The sequence below is a fragment of the Ursus maritimus genome, unplaced genomic scaffold (assembly GCF_017311325.1).
Source record: "Ursus maritimus isolate PB19 unplaced genomic scaffold, ASM1731132v1 scaffold_13, whole genome shotgun sequence".
In the NCBI taxonomy this organism is placed as follows: Eukaryota; Metazoa; Chordata; class Mammalia; order Carnivora; family Ursidae; genus Ursus; species Ursus maritimus.
Window position 1 is genome coordinate 60,708,158 of NW_024423675.1, and position 20,793 is coordinate 60,728,950.

At 46.3% G+C, this 20,793-nt stretch overlaps 1 protein-coding gene across 6 annotated transcripts in view; it reads left to right on the forward strand.

Moving 5' to 3' along the window:
* Nucleotides 1-20,793, forward strand: part of ZDHHC14 (zinc finger DHHC-type palmitoyltransferase 14) — a 302,308-nt gene that overhangs the window by 166,680 nt on the left and 114,835 nt on the right. For all 6 annotated transcript variants that reach the window (XR_005834421.1, XM_040628000.1, XM_040627999.1 and 3 more), the window contains exon 3: nt 19,815-19,973. Coding sequence is in view for 5 of the 6 variants with exons in the window: in XM_040628000.1 (XP_040483934.1) it covers nt 19,815-19,973 (159 nt within the window). In the remaining variant the exon portion in view is untranslated. The remainder of the gene's footprint in view (nt 1-19,814; nt 19,974-20,793) is intronic.

The following is a 20,793-nucleotide window of genomic DNA, read 5'->3' on the forward strand; positions in this document are numbered from 1 at the left end:
AGCCAGGAGCTAAACCGCGCCTGGTGGCTGAGCCCACACGCGTTCCCGCTACACGGGGGGCATGGGTTCGTTAAGGTGGAGCCAGGTGATGGCGTTCTGCTCACCCCTAGGCAGGGGTGGTCTGGAATCCAGGGGGTCAAGCAAGGTTCGAATGGAATAAAAACGTTTGCCCTTGTTTACGAAAATATCGGGAATTTGTATGAAGAGTCAAAGATGTCCTCATATTTCAAAGGAAAGCTACAGATGGAAGAGTCCCAAGCAGAGAGGTCAGTTCCTTCAGCTCCAAGAATAGAGACAGTGGGTGCCAGGCTGCTAAGGGAGCAGGGGCTTTGAGCAGGAGGGGACAGCTGAGGCCTTCGGGCACGCCTGGGCTTGGCAGAGGGTGTTGGGAGGAGAAGATTGCCCCTGAGGAGGAACGGGCCAAGGGTGGGCCCAGGTGGGTTCTGGATGAGCTGAAGCCAGCAAGAGGTGTGTGTGTGGGGGGAGCCAAAAGGAAAATTGAGGGGTAGGAGGCTGGGCTGTGTCAGGAAACTAGGTGCGGAGGGATTGCTACACGAAAGACATGAATCTGAGAAAAGGACTAGGGGCAGACGGCCAGGACCCCGACTCTGCCACTCATTGCCATGATCCGGGCTGACTGCTCGGCTCCCCAGCCTCGGGGTCCCCTTCTCTGGATCAGGGACGGTATAATACTGCCTGTCCTGCAGGTGAGGGGGAAGCTGAATGCAATGCTGTACGTGTGGCCTAGTAGAGCTCTGTGCACACCATAGCTGTGACAGAAATTTCTCCAGTGGCGAGTGAGCGAGAAGGTTGTTTGGAGAAGGAGAAGCTGGAGCCAGACATTCTTGGGAAGGCTGTGGCAGGTACAGAGACAAGGGGTGAGGGTTGGACCGTGGCTCTGGGAGAGAAGCGTGGGGCTCTTAGAACTCCCAAAAGAAACTTGACTTGGCCATGTTGGGATTTTAATCTCCAGTGAATCATCCAATATGGGAGGGTCTTTATATAAATGGACAGAAACTGAGCGGTCAGGGCCGAAGAGTGGATTTTCACATTCGATGGAGCTATGCGGTTAGATGTGTGTCCAGTAATGTGTTAGGTTGAAGACTGAAAAAAAGGCAAAATTTTATTCCAGGGGCAGGGTTTTGGTGGTTCTTATTTGTGAATTTAGCTCTAAAAATAACTTCAGCATCAAGGTACTTAAAGGGTTTGTGGTACACCTCTTGTGAGCTCGACCCTTCTCTGCAGACTTCTAATTCCATCCCCACACCACTGAGAAAAGCAAGAACAACAGATGGGTCTGAGAGCAAACAGACTAGACAAGAGATGAAGAATCCACACCAGCGTGAGGGCACGTGCTGTTCACATCCAGCCAGAGTACGGGGACCGGCCCTTCCCACCGCCACCCTAATAAATAATGTATAGAGATTTCCCGCTAATTTCCAATGGATGTTTTTGGCCGCCTAAACCAGCACCATATCGTAGAAATATACTGTGAGCTACAAATGCAAACATGTCAGTTTACATTCTCTAGTAGCCACTGTATACTAGTCAAAAGAAACAGTGAAATTGATTTTAATAATATTTTCATTTCACCCAGTTCTTCAGAGTATTCTCATCTGAACAGATAATCAGTACTCACAGAGTATTGAGATATTTTCTATTCTCCCTTTTGTACTAAATCTTTCAAATCTGGTGTGTACTTTACACTTGCAAAACATCCCAATTCAGACTAGCCACATTTTGAGTGCTCAGGACTACAGGTGGTGGTGGCCGCCATATTGGACAGCAGGGTCCAAAACTCCCAACTGCAAGGCCACCATTCCTGAAAAAGGCTGATAATTACTTTGAGCTTGGTGACATCTGTGTCACTCTCGTTGCCATAAGACTGATGCCTGGTGTGCACGAATGCAAGTTTGTGCTTCATTTTGCACCTCGGCTGGTTTGCATTACCAGAGGGAAACTGTTTAAGAGCCATCCATCACCCAGAGAGCCCCAGATGGGCCATTTAGTGACAAGAGCGGCCCATCCAGAGGGCTCTCACATCCAGCCGTTACCAATTCCAGAGGAAAACAAAACTAATAACTTTGGTGCTGAAATGGAATCCAAGTTTGCGGGAGGGAGGAATTTCTAATATAAGAAAGTCAACAGCCCATCAATAAAGAAAGATTGGATTCAGGCTAAAGCAATGGAAGACTCAGAATTGTGTTTTTGGTTTTATTTCTTCTGTCTACAATCCTCATTTCAGGTCTTTATGATTCCATTTTTCCACTTGACAGTGCACAGGGTGGTTCTAGGGAGTCGTTACTAAAATAAAAATTATTGGTTTGGCATTTTGCAAAAATCACCAAGTGAACTTTGAGGGTATCAAACAACATCACAGAGTTCCAGTAATGTGGAATGGAGATTTCTCTTCCTTGCTGGACGTTCCTTTTCTTTCCTGGCCAAACATATACCAGAGTGAAAACATCTGGAAATGTGACCTTCGGGGAGGGACGCCCAGCTCCCAGTCCCCAGACGCTGGCTTTCTCCTCCAACTCCTTGATAGAAATGCAAGTGGGCACTTCTGATTCTGGTCATACGTCAGAATTATTACAGCCCCAAAACACACAAACAGTGTGATGATGGAGAGGTTTTTCAGGCTTCCCACGAAGCTCTCCCGAGATAAAAGCAGTTAGCAACTGCTATTCTGTGATGATAAATGGTTGTAGGTTCTCTTTCATCAATATTTTAATAACTGTTTGCGTGTTTTGGCAATTACGGACACAGAGGGTCTGATGGTGATTACAGAAGCAGATTGCAGAGGTGATTCACCGGACGCAGTTGGCCAGCAGAGGCAATGCCATCTCTCTGTGACCAGCGGGTTCCAGCCCAGGCACTTGGCTGCCTGGCAGCCTTCTCAAGCAGGTGTACCGAGAGCCGTCCATGCGGAGCGGCTGACGTGGCAGCAGCTGGCCGCCCTCCACTCTGATGCTCTTTTCCCCACGACAGCTCAGCACCCCCCCCCCAACAAGTACAATGAAAAACCCCACTCCAGAGTCAGCCACTTGCCTTTTTCTGCAGGTATGATTGGCCATTAAATGCAGAACGGCTTTGGCAGCCGTTCCATGCCTGTCCTGGTGGAAGGAATCTAACAAAGTAGGATTCGACAAAACCTGTAGAATCTGACAAACCTCTCTGCCACCTTAGAGGGAACTTTCTCTGGAAGGAGTTGGTGTTCATATTTCATGGACACTTCCTAATTTCTCAGTAAAGTACTACTTAAATAATTTATTTCGCTGTTGTGTCTTTCCTTGTCTCAAGCTCCAGGGTGCCATGAATATTATTTTGTAGTAGATCAGTTATCAATGTTTTGCCCACCGAAAAGTCTGGAAGAAAAGCTTTCAGAGATCTGGAATATATAGAAGGAGCATGAGGAGCTGTCTTTCCACTTTGTATCAAGTTTTAGAAATTAATGTGAGGGGCGCCTGGGTGGCACAGCAGTTAAGCATCTGCCTTCGGCTCAGGGCGTGATTCCGGCGTTCTGGGATCGAGCCCCACATCAGGCTCCTCCGCTATGAGCCTGCTTCTTCCTCTCCCACTCCCCCTACTTGTGTTCCCTCTCTCGCTGGCTGTCTCTATCTCTGTCAAATAAATAAATAAAATCTTTCAAAAAAAAAATGAGAGCCAAAAATCACAAAATTGGAAGAAATCCAATAGAAAAGGAAATTGAAATAGGTACCCACTTCATAGAGCTTTGAGGAACAAAATTTAAACCTAACTTGAAAAATAAATATGAAGATGTTCATTGCAGAATTATTTATAATAATGTAAAAAAAATTGGGGTACCTGGGTGGCTCAGTTGGTTAAGCGTCCGCCTTCAGCTCAGATGATGGGATCAAGCCCGGGGTCAGGCTCCCTGTCAGTGGGGAGCCTGCTTCTCCCTCTCCCTCTGCTGCTCCCCTTGCTTGTGCTTACTCTCTGTCTCAAATAAATAAATCTTCAAAAAACTTTTTTTAAATAGTGTAAAAAATTAGGAGCAATTTAAATGTAGATTCTGGTCATACTTCAGAATTATTACAGCCCCAAAACACACAAACAGTGTAATGATGGAGAGGTTTTTCAGGCTTCCCACGAAGCTGAAATTTTTTCTACAATAGTAGAAAATGGGTAAATGAACAATTGTATACTTCTGTAATTACTGTTAGGAAGGAAATCAGAAACATGCTGATTTCAAAAATATTTAATGACTGGGTCACCTGGGTGGCTCCGTTGGTTGAGTGTGTGACTCACGGTCCTGAGATCGAGCTCTGCGACCAGCTCCCGGCTCAGCAGGCAGTCTGCTTGAGATCCTCTCATGTATTAAGCCATACTGCTTGCTGGTTGCCTGGACTTGGGGCCTCCCGTCCTCGCCTGGATAATGGGATCCAGTGGCCTTGCCTGACTCAGAAGTGTGATGAGGAGCCCATGTGTTAACCTGCAGAAACTGAAAGCAGCCAACTATTTATACATGCAAGATGTACAACACTGTGTTGGCTACTGTGTCTCGTAAATCTGCTAGAACACAAGAAGTGAGACATTGAACAAGCTTTAATGACATGTTTAGAATCGAAGCCCCGAAGCCCCGTAAGGAACTAAAACTGAAAAGTGGACACGTAGCCAGGAGACGTGTTGGGGGAGCCTGGTGCTCAGAGCTCGGATGTGTTTGCTGGCCCCATGCAAGGACTGTCCCTCAGAGTCATGAGAGTGGCCCTTGCAGCTTCCCGTGAGATTTGGTATTGACTCTGCTTTGCTCAGGACAGTACGCCTGTGAATGGGAGAAGCAGGCCTTAGGCGGAGGGGTCTGGCAGGGCTCGAAGGCTTTAGGGTCTGAGGTCTTATCCAGTTCCTACTGAGCAGGGGTCAGGCGCCAAGGGTTGGACTAGGCCAACGGTTTCCATCATTAAACGGTTTCCATAGCAAAGAGCTATGGCTTGGGCTCTCCGGGCAGCGTCTCCAGGGAGATGTGGGGTGGAGGCTCCCAGGAGAGGGTCTTTGGTGCTGCTTACACAGCGGGAGGGAGGGGGAGTCCTTAAGCCACTGTCTGTCCCCCTCAGGTCTGCAGACCTCCTGTAATTAAAATGCAGATCGTCAGGCCCCAACCTAAACGCACAGAGCGTCTCTAGGAGGTGGGGCCTGGCAGTCTGCTGCTAGCACACTCCCCAAGGTGATCCTTTTACATCCTAATGCTTGAGGTTCGCTGCCTTTAAATGTCACCAAAAGCAGGTGAAGCATTTTATATGCGTCCGGTAGAGACTGCACCATGGAGATTCGAGGAGCTCCTCAGAGGAAGGAGGTCATGTCAGCTAGAAAGTTGTCAGGCGGAGAATCCTTATCCTTTGTCCCCTCCTCCCCTCCCATCTCCCCCCAGGTACCCACTCTGCCCTTCAGGGAAAAGAAACCCCTCAGGAGCTCTTTGTTAGTGCAGGAGGCTGCCCAGGAGGTAAAAAAGGAGTAAGGCAGGGCAGTGAGCTGCCAGGACCACCCAGACAGGAGGATCATGCTCTCAGGACCTGCTGACTCCAGAAGGACCCACTGAGTGTCCCGCAGGTACCCAGCACTGGGCTGGACCCTGGGATTTCTGGGGAGTAGGGCAGAGTCCTTATCCCTGCTACGAGTCTGGAGTCTGGGGGAAAAGGCAGGCAGCTGAGCCAGAACCTGAATGGAGCAACTCCACGCCCCCCCGGGGAACAACATGGCAGCAGCTAGAAGCGCTTCCTGGGAAGGTCCTGCCCGAGTCCCCGGCCTCCGAGCTAGAGGAAGAGCTGGGACAAGTCTGAGTGACATGCGGTCACCCAGGAGTGGCCGGTTTCTGCATCGCTCTGCTCTATGTGTATGGTGGGTGGGGCTGTTCCCTCCCCAACCCCCAGCAGAATTTCTTCCATCTGAAGGGGGAGCGTGTGTTCTGGTTCTTGGAAGACGCTTATTAGAGAGACAGATACCCCAGCAAGGAGGTGTCCAGGTGGGGCATCTCCATTTCTCAGCGCTGTGTGTGTCCAGAGCAAATTTGGTCATTTCTTTCCTTTGCATACGAACCCATGGGGTGGGGGTCGGCCCCGCCCCCGGCCAGCAGAGACGCACAGATGGACACTGTCCAGGACTGAGGGCTAACGAGGACTCAGGCTCAGGCCAAGCATTCTGTGATCCAGACCTGCAGGGAAGGGAGTGGGCAGCAGGTGAGGGGAATGTTTCAAAAACAAGCAGCTAACGGCCTCTGAAGGTCACACTTCTGGGTTAGTCCAGCCTGTGGGGCTGCACTGCAGTTCTGAGACTTCTAGAAGCCTGAACAAAAGTGAAACACAAGGGACTTTGGTGGGCCAAACGGGGCCATTCTGAGCAGCTCTGTTGGGTGGAATCCATTAGTCTGGAGGGCCGAGAATGGAAAGAATGTCAGGGAATATCAGATATCTAAGAATATCAGGGCCCTTGCACAGATGAAACTGAGCTGGAAACCCAAAGAATTTCTTAGTCATAGTTCTTCCAAGTTAACTGACAAAGGAACTGAGAAACTCCTACCCCACTGACAAGATGATTTCGTTAAAAAATCAAACATCGTATTCTTTATAGTTAAGAACATTCTTTTGTAGCGGCCTCACTTGGCATCTGCTGACTGTCGCGTGATGGGGATAATCAGAAGCAAAAGGCATAAAGACTCAGATTTCTAACTCACTCTTCATGCCAACAAATTTGGGACCTGAGCAAGATAGTTTATTTGCTGGAAGGGGAAAAAAAACCCATAATCACATTCAGAAGTATCAATGTGTCCATGTGACTAGAGAGAGACTTGTAGGCATTTAGGGGTTGTCTTTTATATTATGCATGCACATTTTTTAAAAAAACATGTAGAAGTTGGTGACCATTAAATGCTAATCTCAAGAACTGGAAATTCCATTTTCTTCTCCAATCCGAACAGTTGACATGTCTTGAGTCGTTGACTATCACTGCAAGTCACATTGTGAGCCCTGAAAAGAACAAAAGAAAAATGAAATTGTTTTGTTTTTGTCAAAATCTAGCCTGCACTGCTATTGATCACTATTAAATAATTCACCTGAGTTCTGTTCCAGCCTGACACATTTTATTCAGAGCGCTCACAGTCCTTTATTAAAGTACCGATGAGCACTAGTAAGGGCAGACAGCATCACCACGGCCGGCCTTACAAGCAAGTTTAGACGAAACTCATTCTTGCCCGATTTGGCCTTGGTCTTTTTTCAGACCTGGTACCAGAGCACCTCGGGGCTACCGTGGGCCCATTAAGGCAAGTGTGGGGCCCTAGGGGCGGGATGCTAGAGATCCGTTGGGGAGTGGGGGGGCTCTCCCATGCTGCTCTAGCTAGGAAGGAGCACGTCCTCAGTGGTGCAGTCTGAAGCAAGAGGACTGGAACAATTTCATTTAAGCACTGTAAGTGGAAAGGTGCTGCATTGACGTCGCTGTAATGGAGGGCTGGTTAACAAGCATTTATTGAGTGCCCACCTGCAGTATGCCTTCAGCCCATTTACCATCTGCTTGTGGGACTAAAGCAAAAATACAAGCAATGAGTTCATGGAGAACATAGGCCGTTATTTGGTGTGATCCAGACTCAGTCACACGCACGATGAAGAGCACAAAGCCGAGGGGAGTTGGAAAGCTGGGGACAGGAGTCTGTATAGAATCCGACTCCCGAAACAGTCTGGAGTCTCTTGGTTCATCTCGCCGGCTCCCTGTTCTACAGATTGGAGTAGCCCAGCGAACTTCAATCACTCGGCGGTGGCAGTGCGGACGAGATACCTCGGTCTCCTGACTCCCAGGGAAATTCTCTGTTCCTCTTGCTTTCTCTTGGCGCAAAATCTGGAAGATATTGTGGCAGTGGAAAGAATGCAATGCCCAGTAGCAGGAAAGGCACTGTTCCTAGAGATAAATGTTGTGCGGAGATAATCTGCGTTTAGTGAGCTAATTGTATGACTTGGCCCCAGATTGCACCACGTGCTGCCAGAGAGCTAGGAGGAGGATTCAAAGTCCAGGAGCGACAAGTGGCCCCCATGAGTCAAGCAGACTCCTTCTCACATCGTTTCAGGAATGAAAAAAGAATCTGAAAAAATCTAATGCTGTCTTTAGGGGAGGCAGAGAGGATATCTTTCTAAAATTATTGATGAATGTCGCCTCTGCTCAAAACCTTTTATTTTCTGGTTCTCCTGTACAAAATGTCAGTGGCTGGGGAGCAGAGGTTTTTGTATGTTTTGTTCATTGCTTTATCCTCAGTGCCTAGAACAGGTCCTTGTACACAGTAAATGCTCAAAAACAGTCACTAAGTACAAACAAGATAGAACAATTGCTGAAATCTATGAATTTAAAAGTATTTTTCGGAAGCGGTGGCGATATTTCCATTGACGCCTAACTTTATGAATTAGAGGGAACCCGGACTATCTCAACCCCTTTTGCAAATGTTTTATGCCTCTTGCCTGCTGTTTTAAAAGTAACGTTTTTGTTCATTACAAAATAATATATGTTGATTGTAGAACCCCTGGGAGGCATAAAGAACTTATTTAATTCTTTATTTTTTTTAACTAATGGATTAATTTAATTAATCTGACCAATCAGATACCCATGGTTAACGTTTTGATGTTTCTTTTCAGTATCTTTTCTCCGCAGAATATATTTTTACGCAAATATGGGCTCACGTCGTACATTACTGTTTTGAAAACAGGCTTTTCCCTGCTGTGCACTGTGAACCATTCGACTCCATCTTCAATAGGGTATGGCCACCCATTGTATGGTCACGTATCACAATTCATTTAACCAACTCCCTTTTATTGACATTTCAGTTTTTAATACTAAAAACAGTGTCGCAATCAACGTTCATGGAAATTTCCTGAGGTCAGATGTCTAAAGATGCTCTTGCTTTGCCAAAGGTATATATCGGTTGTTAATGTTTTGAGACATATGGCAAACTTGTTCCTCAAAAGGTTACATTAGTTTATATTCCCACCAAAAGTACACGACCATGCCTATTCTCCCTGCTCTCACCAATACTAAATATCATCATTTAAAATTAACCTATGACTTTCTGAAATTGGGGCCAGCCAAATGGCAAACTTCTTCAATAGATTTACTGGCGTAGTTCTCCCTTGTGTGTGAGTTACCTGTTCACCTCTTTTCCCCATTTCAATTGGGATATTTGCCTTTTTCTTAATCGTTTGTAAGAGCTCTTTAAAGATACGACTCTTTGTTATGTGTGTAACTATATTTCTACTTTATCATTTGCATTTTAGGAGTTTTTGACATATAGTTTTTCAAATTTTTGTATAGTCAGAGCTGTCTGTCTTTTCTTTATGTATGCTGCCTTGTCATGTTTAGAAAGCACTTCCCTGCACCCAGACTCTTAAGTTTATGCACATTTTTATGTTTTACGTTTACATATTTTGGTATAAGATATGAGATATGGTTCTAACTTTTGGGTTTTTTCCTTCTAAATGATTAGCTATTTATCCCATTTCCATTTATTGAATAACCCTTGCTTTCCCCCACTGATTTGAAAAGCAGCATTTATCTAATACTGAATCTTACAGAATTTGCATCTCTTTGGGAAGGTTCTATTCTATTTCAATGTTTCACTTTTTTCCTGGGACAATTATTTCCCCTTGTTTTGTTGTTGTTGTTGTTGTTTTTGCTTTGCAAATATTCTCACCATTTTATTCTTCCAGATAAAACTTAGAATCATTTTTCCAGTTTGTCAGAATTTCCCCAAATCATATTGGAATCTTGATTGGCATTGTAATAGGGGCATAAAGTGATCTGGTGAGAATTGACATGTTTAAAATACAGAATCTTGCACTCCAGGATGTGGAATGCTCCTCCATGTTTTTCTTTTTCCTTTTTTTCAAGATTTTATTTATTTATTTGACAAAGCACAAGCAGGGGGAGCTGCAGGCAGAGGGAGAGAGAGAAGCAGGCTTCCTGCTGAGCAGAGAGCCCAAGGCAGGGCCTGAACCCTGGGATCATGACCTGAGCCAAAGGCAGAAGCTTAACCTACTGAGCCACCCAGGTGCCCCTCCTCCATGTTTTTCCAAAACCTCCTTAAAGTCTCAATTTTGTTTTCTAGGGTTCTGCATTTGAAACCCAGCAACTATTTTTTGGGTTAGGTTTATTCCTAGAGTCTTATGATTACTTTTTCTGAAGTAAATGGGATTTTATCCCTTTATAGTTTCCAACTGGTTATTGCTAATATTATATATATATATGGTTTTAACATTTAGATAGATACATAGATACCCAGATATAGATCTATACTAGTGATTTCATTGAAATTCTTATGAATTTTACCAATCGGTATTGATGAGAGGCAAAAGAGAAAACAGTATAGAGCCACCATAGATGGGCACTTCTTCCGTGAAAGTACACAGTGCATTTATAAATGGCATCCACTAGTTCTGCAGGGGCGTCCTTAATTCTCTCTTTTTCTCAGTGCTAAAGACAAAATCTTATAACATTGCTGTACAGAATGAGATAGAAGCTGGTCCTTGCTAATGCCCTCATATTAATGCCACTCAAACCTCAAAAAAAGCATGTCAGATTTTCCTCATGATAATGAGGAAGTACAGCCCTGCTCTCACGTGGTATCCTAGGTTTTTTGGGATTTTTTAAGATTTTATTTATTTGACAGAGAGAGCACAAGCAGGGGAAGCAGCAGAGAGAGAGGGAGAGGTAGACTCCCCGCAGAGCAGGGAGCCTGATGTAGGACTCGATCCCAGGACCCCAGGATCATGACGTAAGCCAAAGGCAGACACTTAACTGACTGAGCCACCCAGGCGCCCCCAGCGCCCAGTTTTTACCTTGTTTTCACCTCCTTGTCATATAATATTCCAAACACTGACAACCCAGACTGAGCTCTATCATTGTACAATATTTAGTAGCTTCTGACGGTGCAGAGACTGTGCCCCATGGAGTAGAAACGCGCGCAAATACTTCTAGCTTGGCCTTCAGTGAAAGAATTGATTTTCATTTACACAGCACAGCAGTTTGGTGTGTGTGTGCTCAGAGAACTTTGACCAAAAAATTGAGAGAAATTAAAACTTTGCAAGGACAAACTGACCTTTATTTCTTTTGCATTTAAGGTCAAGGTTTTGACATCCATGTGGAAAGATAAGTATGGCAAAAAATAAGAGTCATTAATTTTCATTTTGCTAGAAGCATGTTTTGGATTAACTCAGTCAAACTAAAAAGGTCATAGCTACTAAGCACTTTCTTTTTCTTCTGTTTTTAATTGCATTAGTTAGTGAGATACATATATATCTAGAGGATCTGGTCAGGCCCCCAAAAAGAGAAACTTTAATATCTATGAACATCATAGCATCTGACAGTTTTCAAGGTCTTTCAATGAATTACAATAGCCCCGAACTATGGGTGCTCAAGGTATCCTAGTTTAAATGTGGAGAAACTGAGGCCTGTTTTCTCCACCAGATTAAAAAAAAAATCACACTTCTCTCACCAATGCCATTCTGTGTTCCCATTTTCTGGAACATTTTTAGGAATGTTCCAGAACTATTTTTAGAAATATTGGGGCTTATACTCATGGGATTATTTTTGCGACAGAGTGAAGAATGATGTTTACCACTCAGCGGTCACAGTTAAAATTCACGCTCATAGCCATCTCCTTAACTCTGTGAGCACATACAAACGTGGACAATATCTCTCCTTTAATGACATTTAATTTAACAGGGCCCTACTTACCTAAAATAGCTGTTGTCTTTTTCAAACTGTGTCCCCTGGAACCAGGGCATGAAACAAGCCGGGCCCATCCACGTAAACCAGAGCCACTTCCTTCTTGCCCATTTTGAATATTCAGGTTCTTTTAAGATTGAACAAAAAGTTACACTGTTATAAATGCAACAAAAACGCACCATTTGAAAACCTGGCCTGGCAGTTTCACTAGGCTGACTTTCCATTTTCCATCGTTAACTAGATAAAATCGGCTCTCCGGGTAACGTTAGCATCTTTATAAATGGCACACATCAAAAAAAATAAAATGAAACAAAATAAGGCACACATCTCTCTCTAGCGTCCCTGGGCCAACTGCTGCTATTCTCCAGCTAGTGATACAGAGACCCAGGCTGAGAGTTTAGCTGTCCTATGCAGCCCAAGCCTCTTCATCAGATGTCCACAGGGAGCTTTTCTAAACTTACTGATTCTTGGGCTCTACCCCCTGTGGACCTAAGAATCTTCAGGACTAAGGAATCTTTGCATTTTAAAAGGCTCCGAAGTGAGCAAACCTTCACTCACAGGTGGTGCTTGTCATAGTACCTGAAAGAATTCATCTAGGGACTTTCCAGGCTTTTGTCCTGCTTGCTAAGGAGTGTTTGCTTCTGGGCCAGCTTCTCAAACTGTCCCCTGCATCCTGCTCCCCATGGCATTATTCATTTCTAGCAAGCTTCCTGGCGATGCTGCTATTGCCGGTCCACGGAACACACTTTGAATAGCACAGCCCCGGGCCAGGGTTCCACATCCTCAGCACCATTGCTATCTTGGGCTGGGTGATTCTTTGCCGCGTGGGCTGTCCTGTGTATTGTATGATGTTCAGCAGCATCCCTGGGCCGTTCTTACTCGATGCCAATAGCATTCCCTCCTGCTTCTGACAACCAAAAACGTCTTCAGACATTTTTGACTTTGGCCAGATTTTCCCTAGGGCACGACATCACCCCTGGTTGAGAATCGCTGCCCTAGGTGACCTTGATCATCAGCCAAGTGTAAGATATATTATTGAATGTGATTTGTTTGTACGTTTAAAAGTCCGTACTTTGGGTTTATCTGCCCTCCCTAGAGCGTAAGCCACAAAACGACAGAGGACTTAATGTATTCGCCACTGTATCCAGAGCACCTGGAAGACTGTGTAGCACACAGTTGGGGCCTAATAAATATTTGACAAGAATAGTGAATGAATGCGTGAAGCTAGCACCGAGTGCACATGAAGCTCATTCTCTGACGCTTCCTTTTTCTACTTTCTATGAAGCACACAGAGAAAGGTGGCTTTGCCCAATTCTCTACCAATATTGCATTGTGTTTTCCTCGGTTCCTGGTTAGAGCCTTAAGTGGTCAAGTTCTTGTGGGGCTGAAGAGTATGTTACAGTTCTCATCTGACAGATGCTTTTTCCTTGACCAAGTTCTCTCCTAAGGGAGATCCATCCTATGAGACCAAGTCCGGAGTAAGTCCAAAGCCTTTGTGGTTTCTAAGCGAGGTGACCTCCTATGACCAAACCCAGCTGCGCATTCAGGAGAGGCGAGATCCAGCCTGAGCTGCTCCGTCAGCCTGGGTTTGTTGTCCGCACTCACCATTTCCCCCTTTCTTAGGCTGCCGCTGCCCGCTGCTGCCCTTTCATTGTCCCCCCAACTTCCACCTCTTACAGTGCTGTGCACAGCGTGGGGGACATCTGTGAGTGGGAAGAGCGCATATGAATCACTCCCCCTCAGAACCAGAAAGTGTCCGTGCCTGTCCCTTTCCATTCCTCCTCCTGAGTGGTTCCCAGGCAGCCCCAGTCCCCACTGCTTTGTTCACAAAGGCAGGACCGCCAGGAAGGGCGTGAGACTCCATGAAAAAAAGGATCCCCTTCCGTCCCATGTGGGACCCACACTTGCCCATGGGTTCCCCACTTCTGCTTTCCTTGTTCTCTTGCTCCCGGCTTTGCAGGCCCTCTCTGCTCCTACTTGAGATGTGCCCCACGGAGCAGAGGGGACTCGCCTGCCCCCCTGTGTGGCTCGGGTTTGAAACTCTGCCAGCTCGAGCCTCACCTCAGGCATCAGTTTTAGTCCTTGAAGATAAACGTTTAAGACAAACTGACAGAGCAAAGCTTCCGACGGGAGGGAGAGGGCTGGAGACCAACACCACTTCATGAGCCCTCAAACGCACCTTCTTACCTAAGCATTTACAGAGGCAAAGCTACTGCCATCCAGTATATAGGTGAGAAAATATCCACATTTTACCCTCGAGTGGAAACCTAACCAATGTCTGTGGACAGACGAGGATTTGCTCTACTTTCCCCCCTAACGCTTTAATAGTTGAGTTGTCTAAGATCTAATCATTTTAATATCTTCCTATGGTCTTGGAAGCTTACAGACGGTTGGCCAAGAGGCTGTGTTAATTGGCTCTCAGCCATCTTCCTTCAGGGTAGATAACCATCTCGAGGTTCGGTAGTCTGTGTCCTGAGGCTGCAGAGTGCCAAGGAAAGGAGCCTTATGACATTTCAGATGTATTAGATCCAACAGCTGCCCTCAGCGCATGCAGGGACAGAATCGTGAAGGCCTGCGTATAAAGCAGATTGCACTTCCGCGGCGACTTGATTCCCAGTGCGGAGAAGCTTTACCTTCATCCCAGTTAAACATTTATTAGTAGAGACGCCCCCTCTCTGGAGGACACCGTCAGTGGTGGTGAATCGTCTATGAAACGTCAGTGCATCCAGGAATCCCAGTGTTTCAAATCCTTTCGGTAAAGGAAAAGAATCTTAAGGTACATCTTTTGTGAGTCCGGATTTTTCCCTTTGCGTTTTTTTTTAAATTTCATTTATTTATTATAGAGAGAGCAAGAGAGAGCAGGTGAACAGGGGGAGGAGCAGAGGGAGAAGGAGAGAATCTCAAGCAGACTCGCCCACAGAGCCTGAGGCGGGGCTCGATCTCATGACCCTGAGATCATGACCTGAGCTGAAATCAAGAGTCGAACGCTTAGCCAATGGAGCCACCCAGGCACCCCATTCCCTCTGCATTTTAAAAAAGCAGAGTTCAGTTACTTTATATGGTGAAGTTCAACGGTTTTAAAAGTTCAACAATTTTCTCCCTGAATTTGGAGCAGGAATAAATGAGATGGTAGACAAGTGGGTCTCTCGGGAGGTGAGTGCCCTATTTATTATTCTTTCAAGAAAAGAACAAGACTGATTCGGAGAGTGGCTTTGAAATAGGCATGTGTTAGCAAACAACTTACTTAAGACCTCTACTGAGCCCGGGTCTCCTCTCGGAGTGAAAAACTTCGTGTCCCTGGACTCACACTGCGCACACGGCACCCCCTCCTGCTCCCCCTCTCTGCAGACCCCCTCTTCCTTTGCTGATTGTGAGGTTCCTGCCAGGTGGGGATCTGTCACTGTTTCTGCCTCCACCCTCACAGCTACCGACGTTTGCAGGGGGCGGGGGCGACTTTATGAAGAAAAAGACCATGTCAGGCTTTTAAGTTCTCTTTCAAAACACATATAAAAATGTTCTTAAGAAATATGGACTCAGATAAACTTGAAGTACTGTTAGAGGGTTATCCCCCCAAGTTCTAGTGTCCTTTGTCCATTAGATATTGCAGACCTCAGTTACTCTTTTTGCAATGGCTGTACTTACGCCATAGAGAGCAGCCCAGGGAACCGGAGGCACAATTGTTGCCAACAACAAAACCCCATACCAAAAACAGAGTAATCGAGGATTCAACCAGGAACAGCACCCCCTGTGGCCTGTGATGTGGGGTGGGCCACGGGGGCTCGTCGTAGCCGGGGACAAGGAACAGATTTTATGACCGGCCGTTGGCGTCAGTGTGAATGTTGAGAAACTTCCTTTGTGCTCAGGTGGGTATTTGAAGCCCTGGATATCAAGGCCCTAGTATTCACATCTATCCTGGACGCAGGCATGCCTGAAAGCTGTTGGTGTGCAGCCGCCATGTTGCCTGGCCCTCTCTGGTGGTGCAGACGAGCTGTGGGAGATGGGCCTCTGGACCAGCAGCAGCTAGGGACACATTTAAGAGGAGCAACAGCCTCAGGGAGATCTTGAGAGGGGCATCCCCAGGGAGGGAAGAGTCACTGGCTCTGAGGACTAAGGGCAGTGGACCGCTGACAGTGAGTGCTGGAGGACACCAGTCCTGGGCGTCCAGGCATCTTACGGGCCCACCTGCCAGAACTATTGGCCTTCCAGATGGCATGCACCTTGAGGACCTACTGTGTGCGAGAAGCTCTGCTGGACCCTGGGAACATGCAAGCGGGTAAGGTGCAGTCCCTGCCCTCCAGCAGCATCTGGGAGAAGACACAAAAGCAGATCCTTGTACTGGTTGCCCTAGCGAGGTCCCAGGTCTTCCATCCAACCTGTGAGGACCACCAGCAGAGAACGAGTCTCCACTGCTCCCAGCACAGGACTGGCCCCTGCTAGCACAACGCGATCACCGATTGAACATCCTATATACATACATGAACTGCATGGTAGGACTCCAAAGGAGGAAAGAGCTCAGCTTACAAAGAGAAGCTTGAACTGGTCCTTTAAGGATGACGGGTATCTACGCAGAGAGCTGGAAAAAGAGGCCCAATGGGAGAAGGCACAGTGCCTGGAAGTAGGAAACAGCATCATCTGTCCAGGGGGCTCAAGGAGGCTTTGAGCACGGGCTCTCTCTAAGACTGAATGGCAAGAGAAGGTCAGGTGCATAGAGGACCACGTGGGCCCCATGGGAGGCCCTGAGGTGGTTGTGAGACTGGCATCTGGCAAGCTGGCTGAGGGAATGGGGTGGCCAGAGTGGCCAGGAGACCCCTGGGGACCCATATCTGTGTTTGTTCATGTATGGGGCCCCCACGGCCTCTGGCGTGGTATTTGGCTTAGAGTCAATGCGGCGGACCCATGAGCAACGTGGATTTGAACTACATGGGACCACTTATGCGTGCATTTTTTTTTCGATAAATGCAGAACAGTATTGTAAATGTATTTTCTCTTCTTTATGATTTTCTTAATAACATTTTCTTTTCTCTGGCTTCCTTGATTGTAAGAATACAGTATGTAATGCATATAATATACCAAATATATATTCATTACCTTTATGTTATTGGTAAGGCTTCTGGTCAAAATAGGCTTTTAGTAATTAAGTTTTGGAGGAGTCAGAAGTTATACTTGGATTTTCAACTATGCAAGGGGTCAGCCCCCCCAACCCCAACATTGTTCAAGGGTCAACCATATGTCCTAAATGTCAGTTGACTTTTTTTTTCTTTAGTTCTGTGGACCTTCAGTCAGTTAATGATGGCACAGCTGGGCCCTGAATCTAGGTCTTCTGATTTTTCAATTTCTTTTACATAAAAAGCTCTCCAGATATTTAGTCAAGAGTTTTGGGGTTTAGCTTAAGTCTTAAGCTTCAGTTGACCTTGTCTGTTGAATTCTAGCCTTCAGTTCACATTGTATCAAAGTTTTAATCTTTCCAAAAAGTACTTGGGAACTACAGGCTCACTAGTTTGTCTTAAGAAGTGCGAGCAGATCCTTTCCCAAGTCACTGCTACTCAGACCAGGATTTTTTTAGTGGTTCTAGTGTGGATGAGTGCATCATCCCTGCTTTTTAAAACACTGTCCTTGACAATTCAGTTTTTAAACTTTTTTGATTAAATTAACACAAATATTATTGATTAGATTATTATTTTTAAACCTGTATCTGGCTTTCTAGTTTTTCTGCCCATGTTCGCAAGAGCTGAACTGATACAGTAGATTTCATGGCTGACATAAGGCCAGTGAGGTACCAAGTCATAATTAATTGAGGCCTTGGTGGCACCCAGTTGGCAGGTCTCTGGAGAGCTGACCTTATCTTTGATGTATTCAAAGCAAGTTATTTTTACCCAGATGCTTACGGAAGTACACAGCCATCTCGTCTCTTTGTTTTCTCCTGATTACAGAATCCGTTGAGATGTTTGATAGGGCAGCCAGTGGGGGGCCGGGCAGGTGGGACACATACCAAGAGAGGGTATCCTGCTTGGCAAGGCCACTCGGGGTCATTGGGTTGGCTCCACGGCTGTTTAATTATTTTAAGTAGAAGGGTTGTCCTCAGCCAAGGGGTAGAGCAGAGGGCTGCTCCTTACTCTTCCCGTTTCCCTGCCCTCCCACCACCGTCTCTCCCTCAGGTGTTCCTGAACTCTCTGTCCTCTCCTTCCATAACAATGCTTGGAGAACTTTAATTTTTCCATGAATAGAAAATGGCTGCTAACCATTCAAAATGCTTGCCCTACCACTGGGGCTGGTATTTTCACAAATACCAACACTTAGGCCACAGGGCAGGGGCAGATTTTCAGGCCTTGGTCCTCCTCTTATAAGGACATTGGGATGAAGGGTAAGGGGCCCCTGATGTCACAATGCACGCATGGTGGATTCTGTCCGTGCAAGGGTGCAGGCAGAGGGTGCAGCGTGGCAGATACCACCATACCTGGGGAGTTTTTACCACCCTGATGCCAGACTATACCCTGCCAATGAAATCAGACTCTCTGAGGGTAGGAAGGAAAGATCAGTAGTTTTGGAAGCTCTTCCCATAGCTCCTGCCCAGGTTGTTTGTGGGGGCCTCAGTGGGTGATGGGACTCACCACTACCACTTGGCAAATTTACCAAATGTTGCAACTGTTGCTGTCTGATCGTGTGTACTTTCAGTGTATATGAATTAAAAGGGACAGCTACGTTTAGTGCTACGGGCTCTGTTTCGAGAACACCATGAAGTTTCCCAAGATTTCCTCCAGCCCCTAGGGTCTGCCCTGCCTGTTTATTGGCTGCAGAGTCTCTGCCGAAGCCCTTAGATATTCTTGCTATTCATCCCCCGTGGCCTCCTGCTCTTGGCTGCACAGCTAGCTGCCCCAAATTCTTTCTGGCAGGCCTCACAGGGCTGGGAGAGGTCTAGATGAGAATAAAACTCCCATGTTATCTTCCTGTGGAGCAGGGGTTCTCCACCCTGCCACACATTAGAATCACCCTGGGGGTGATTCTGATTTAATGGGTCTGGGGCAGGGTCCATGCCTTAGGGGAACTTTAAAAGCTCCTGGGTGATTCTAACGTGAACTCAGAGACAAGAACCAGATTGTAAGATAAAATGAAACTTTAAAAAATATACATATTTGTATTTTCTTCAACATTTAAAAAACTGGTTCTAAAAGATAATGAAAGATGCTGGTCAGACTATAAAATATGGAAATTATTTTTAAATATGCATTTAAATATATTCATATATATAATTATATATAATATGTATATTATACATTATTTATAAATACATAATTTATACATATATTATGTATAAATATACATTTAAAGGTATATTATATTATATATANATATATAATTTATGTTATATATTATAAAATATATATAATGTAAAATATACATTCAACATATATATATATTTATGTATAAATATACATTTAAAAGTATATATTATAATATTACATAATAATATATAATTAATAAAATATTATATTCCCTCCATCCAATACCTGCTATTTTTGAGGAGGCCAGTGTGCAAGATGGGGAATTCTTAAGGTGTATTTGGAATGAGCCATCAGAGAAAGATCTTGGTATCAGTGTCACCTGCTATATTAATTAGGGCAACACTAGCTGCTGTAACAAATAAAGCCCAGACCTTCAGCAGTTTAACACCGTGGGAATTTAGTGTCCATGTAACAGTATGGAAGGTGAAGAGGTCAGAGAGGCAGCTCTACTCTGCGCAGTCACCCAGGGTCCCCAGTCTCTGGTTCCGAGGTGCACCTGCCTGGAGGGGAGAGGGTGGGCGGGGCTCCATGGGGAGGTACCCATTGGCTGGCCTGGTCATATGTGCTCGAATCCCATTGGCCAGAGCTCAGTCACGTGGCCGCTCCCACCTGTGTGAAACAGTCCAGGCGGCCTGAGCCCTGGCAAGGAGCGGGAAGGCTGTGGGGCAGCAGGTGCCTCCCAGAAAGGCAGAGGTGTCCCAAGGCCAAGTGTGGCCACTGCCCTTAGAAATGCAGACTCCCTCCAGGCCTCCCTTCTAGGTGCGATAGACTGCAGAGGCCAAGCGACTGTGTTAAGGGCGTGTGTTCTTTTTCTTTTCTCCACAGATATCGCAAACGGCACCGGTTCAGGGGGGTACCGCCCACCTCCCAGAACCAAAGAAGTCATCATCAATGGCCAGACTGTAAAACTTAAATATTGTTTCACCTGCAAGATTTTCCGGCCCCCTCGTGCCTCTCATTGTAGCCTTTGCGATAACTGCGTAGGTGAGTAGCCACCGACATTGCCTCTGTTCCGCCTCTCACGTGGGTGGTGAGATGTCTGTAGCTAATGGGGTGGCTGATTTCCTTGGAGAAGACTGCGCTAAACACAGTCAGCATGAGTGTCTCTTTAACCCTCCGGAACCGAACAACTCAATACTAGTTAATATTTCAAGTGCCTCCTGCCGCTGATCCCATTCACCAAGCCTGGTGTTATCAAATCTCTGTTTTTCCTTTTTCCGTCTTCCGCCACCTCCACTCCCGGTACAGCGCCCTAGGCCTTCTCCTCCCGGAGCACACGCTCCAGAGTGGGTTCTTTGTTGCCTGGAGCTGCGAGGTCAGCAGGCACTGCAAATGAAACCATGTCGACCCGAGGTCCCTCCATTGCCCAAATGTAGCCGGATGTGCTTTGTGCAGTTCTCCCAGCTGTTCAGAGCGGCACTTGGTAGGGGAGCTGGAGGCCCCTTGAATCCCAAGAAGAGGAAAAGAGGCAGAGGCCGGAGACTTCCAGGCCTACAGTTAGGATCTTGCTCTTCCAGAGACCACCAAGACCATCCCTCTCTGTCTGCTTGCTTTCTCCAGGGCAGACTAGAGAAACAGGCAGAGGGAATGGGTAGCACAGATGTCCTCCGTGGTAAGACGTGTCTCTACAGTTAGGCACCATTGGCCCAGCACAGGATTTTTACAGCTGACATGGGTCTCAGCCCCTTGGAATTACTTGGCAAGCACTTCCTGTCACTTCAGACTGAGAACTGCTAGCCACACCCACAGACCATCTTTTTCTCTGGTCTGAAGCTTCTTAGAGATGAAGCTGGCAAGGAGATGG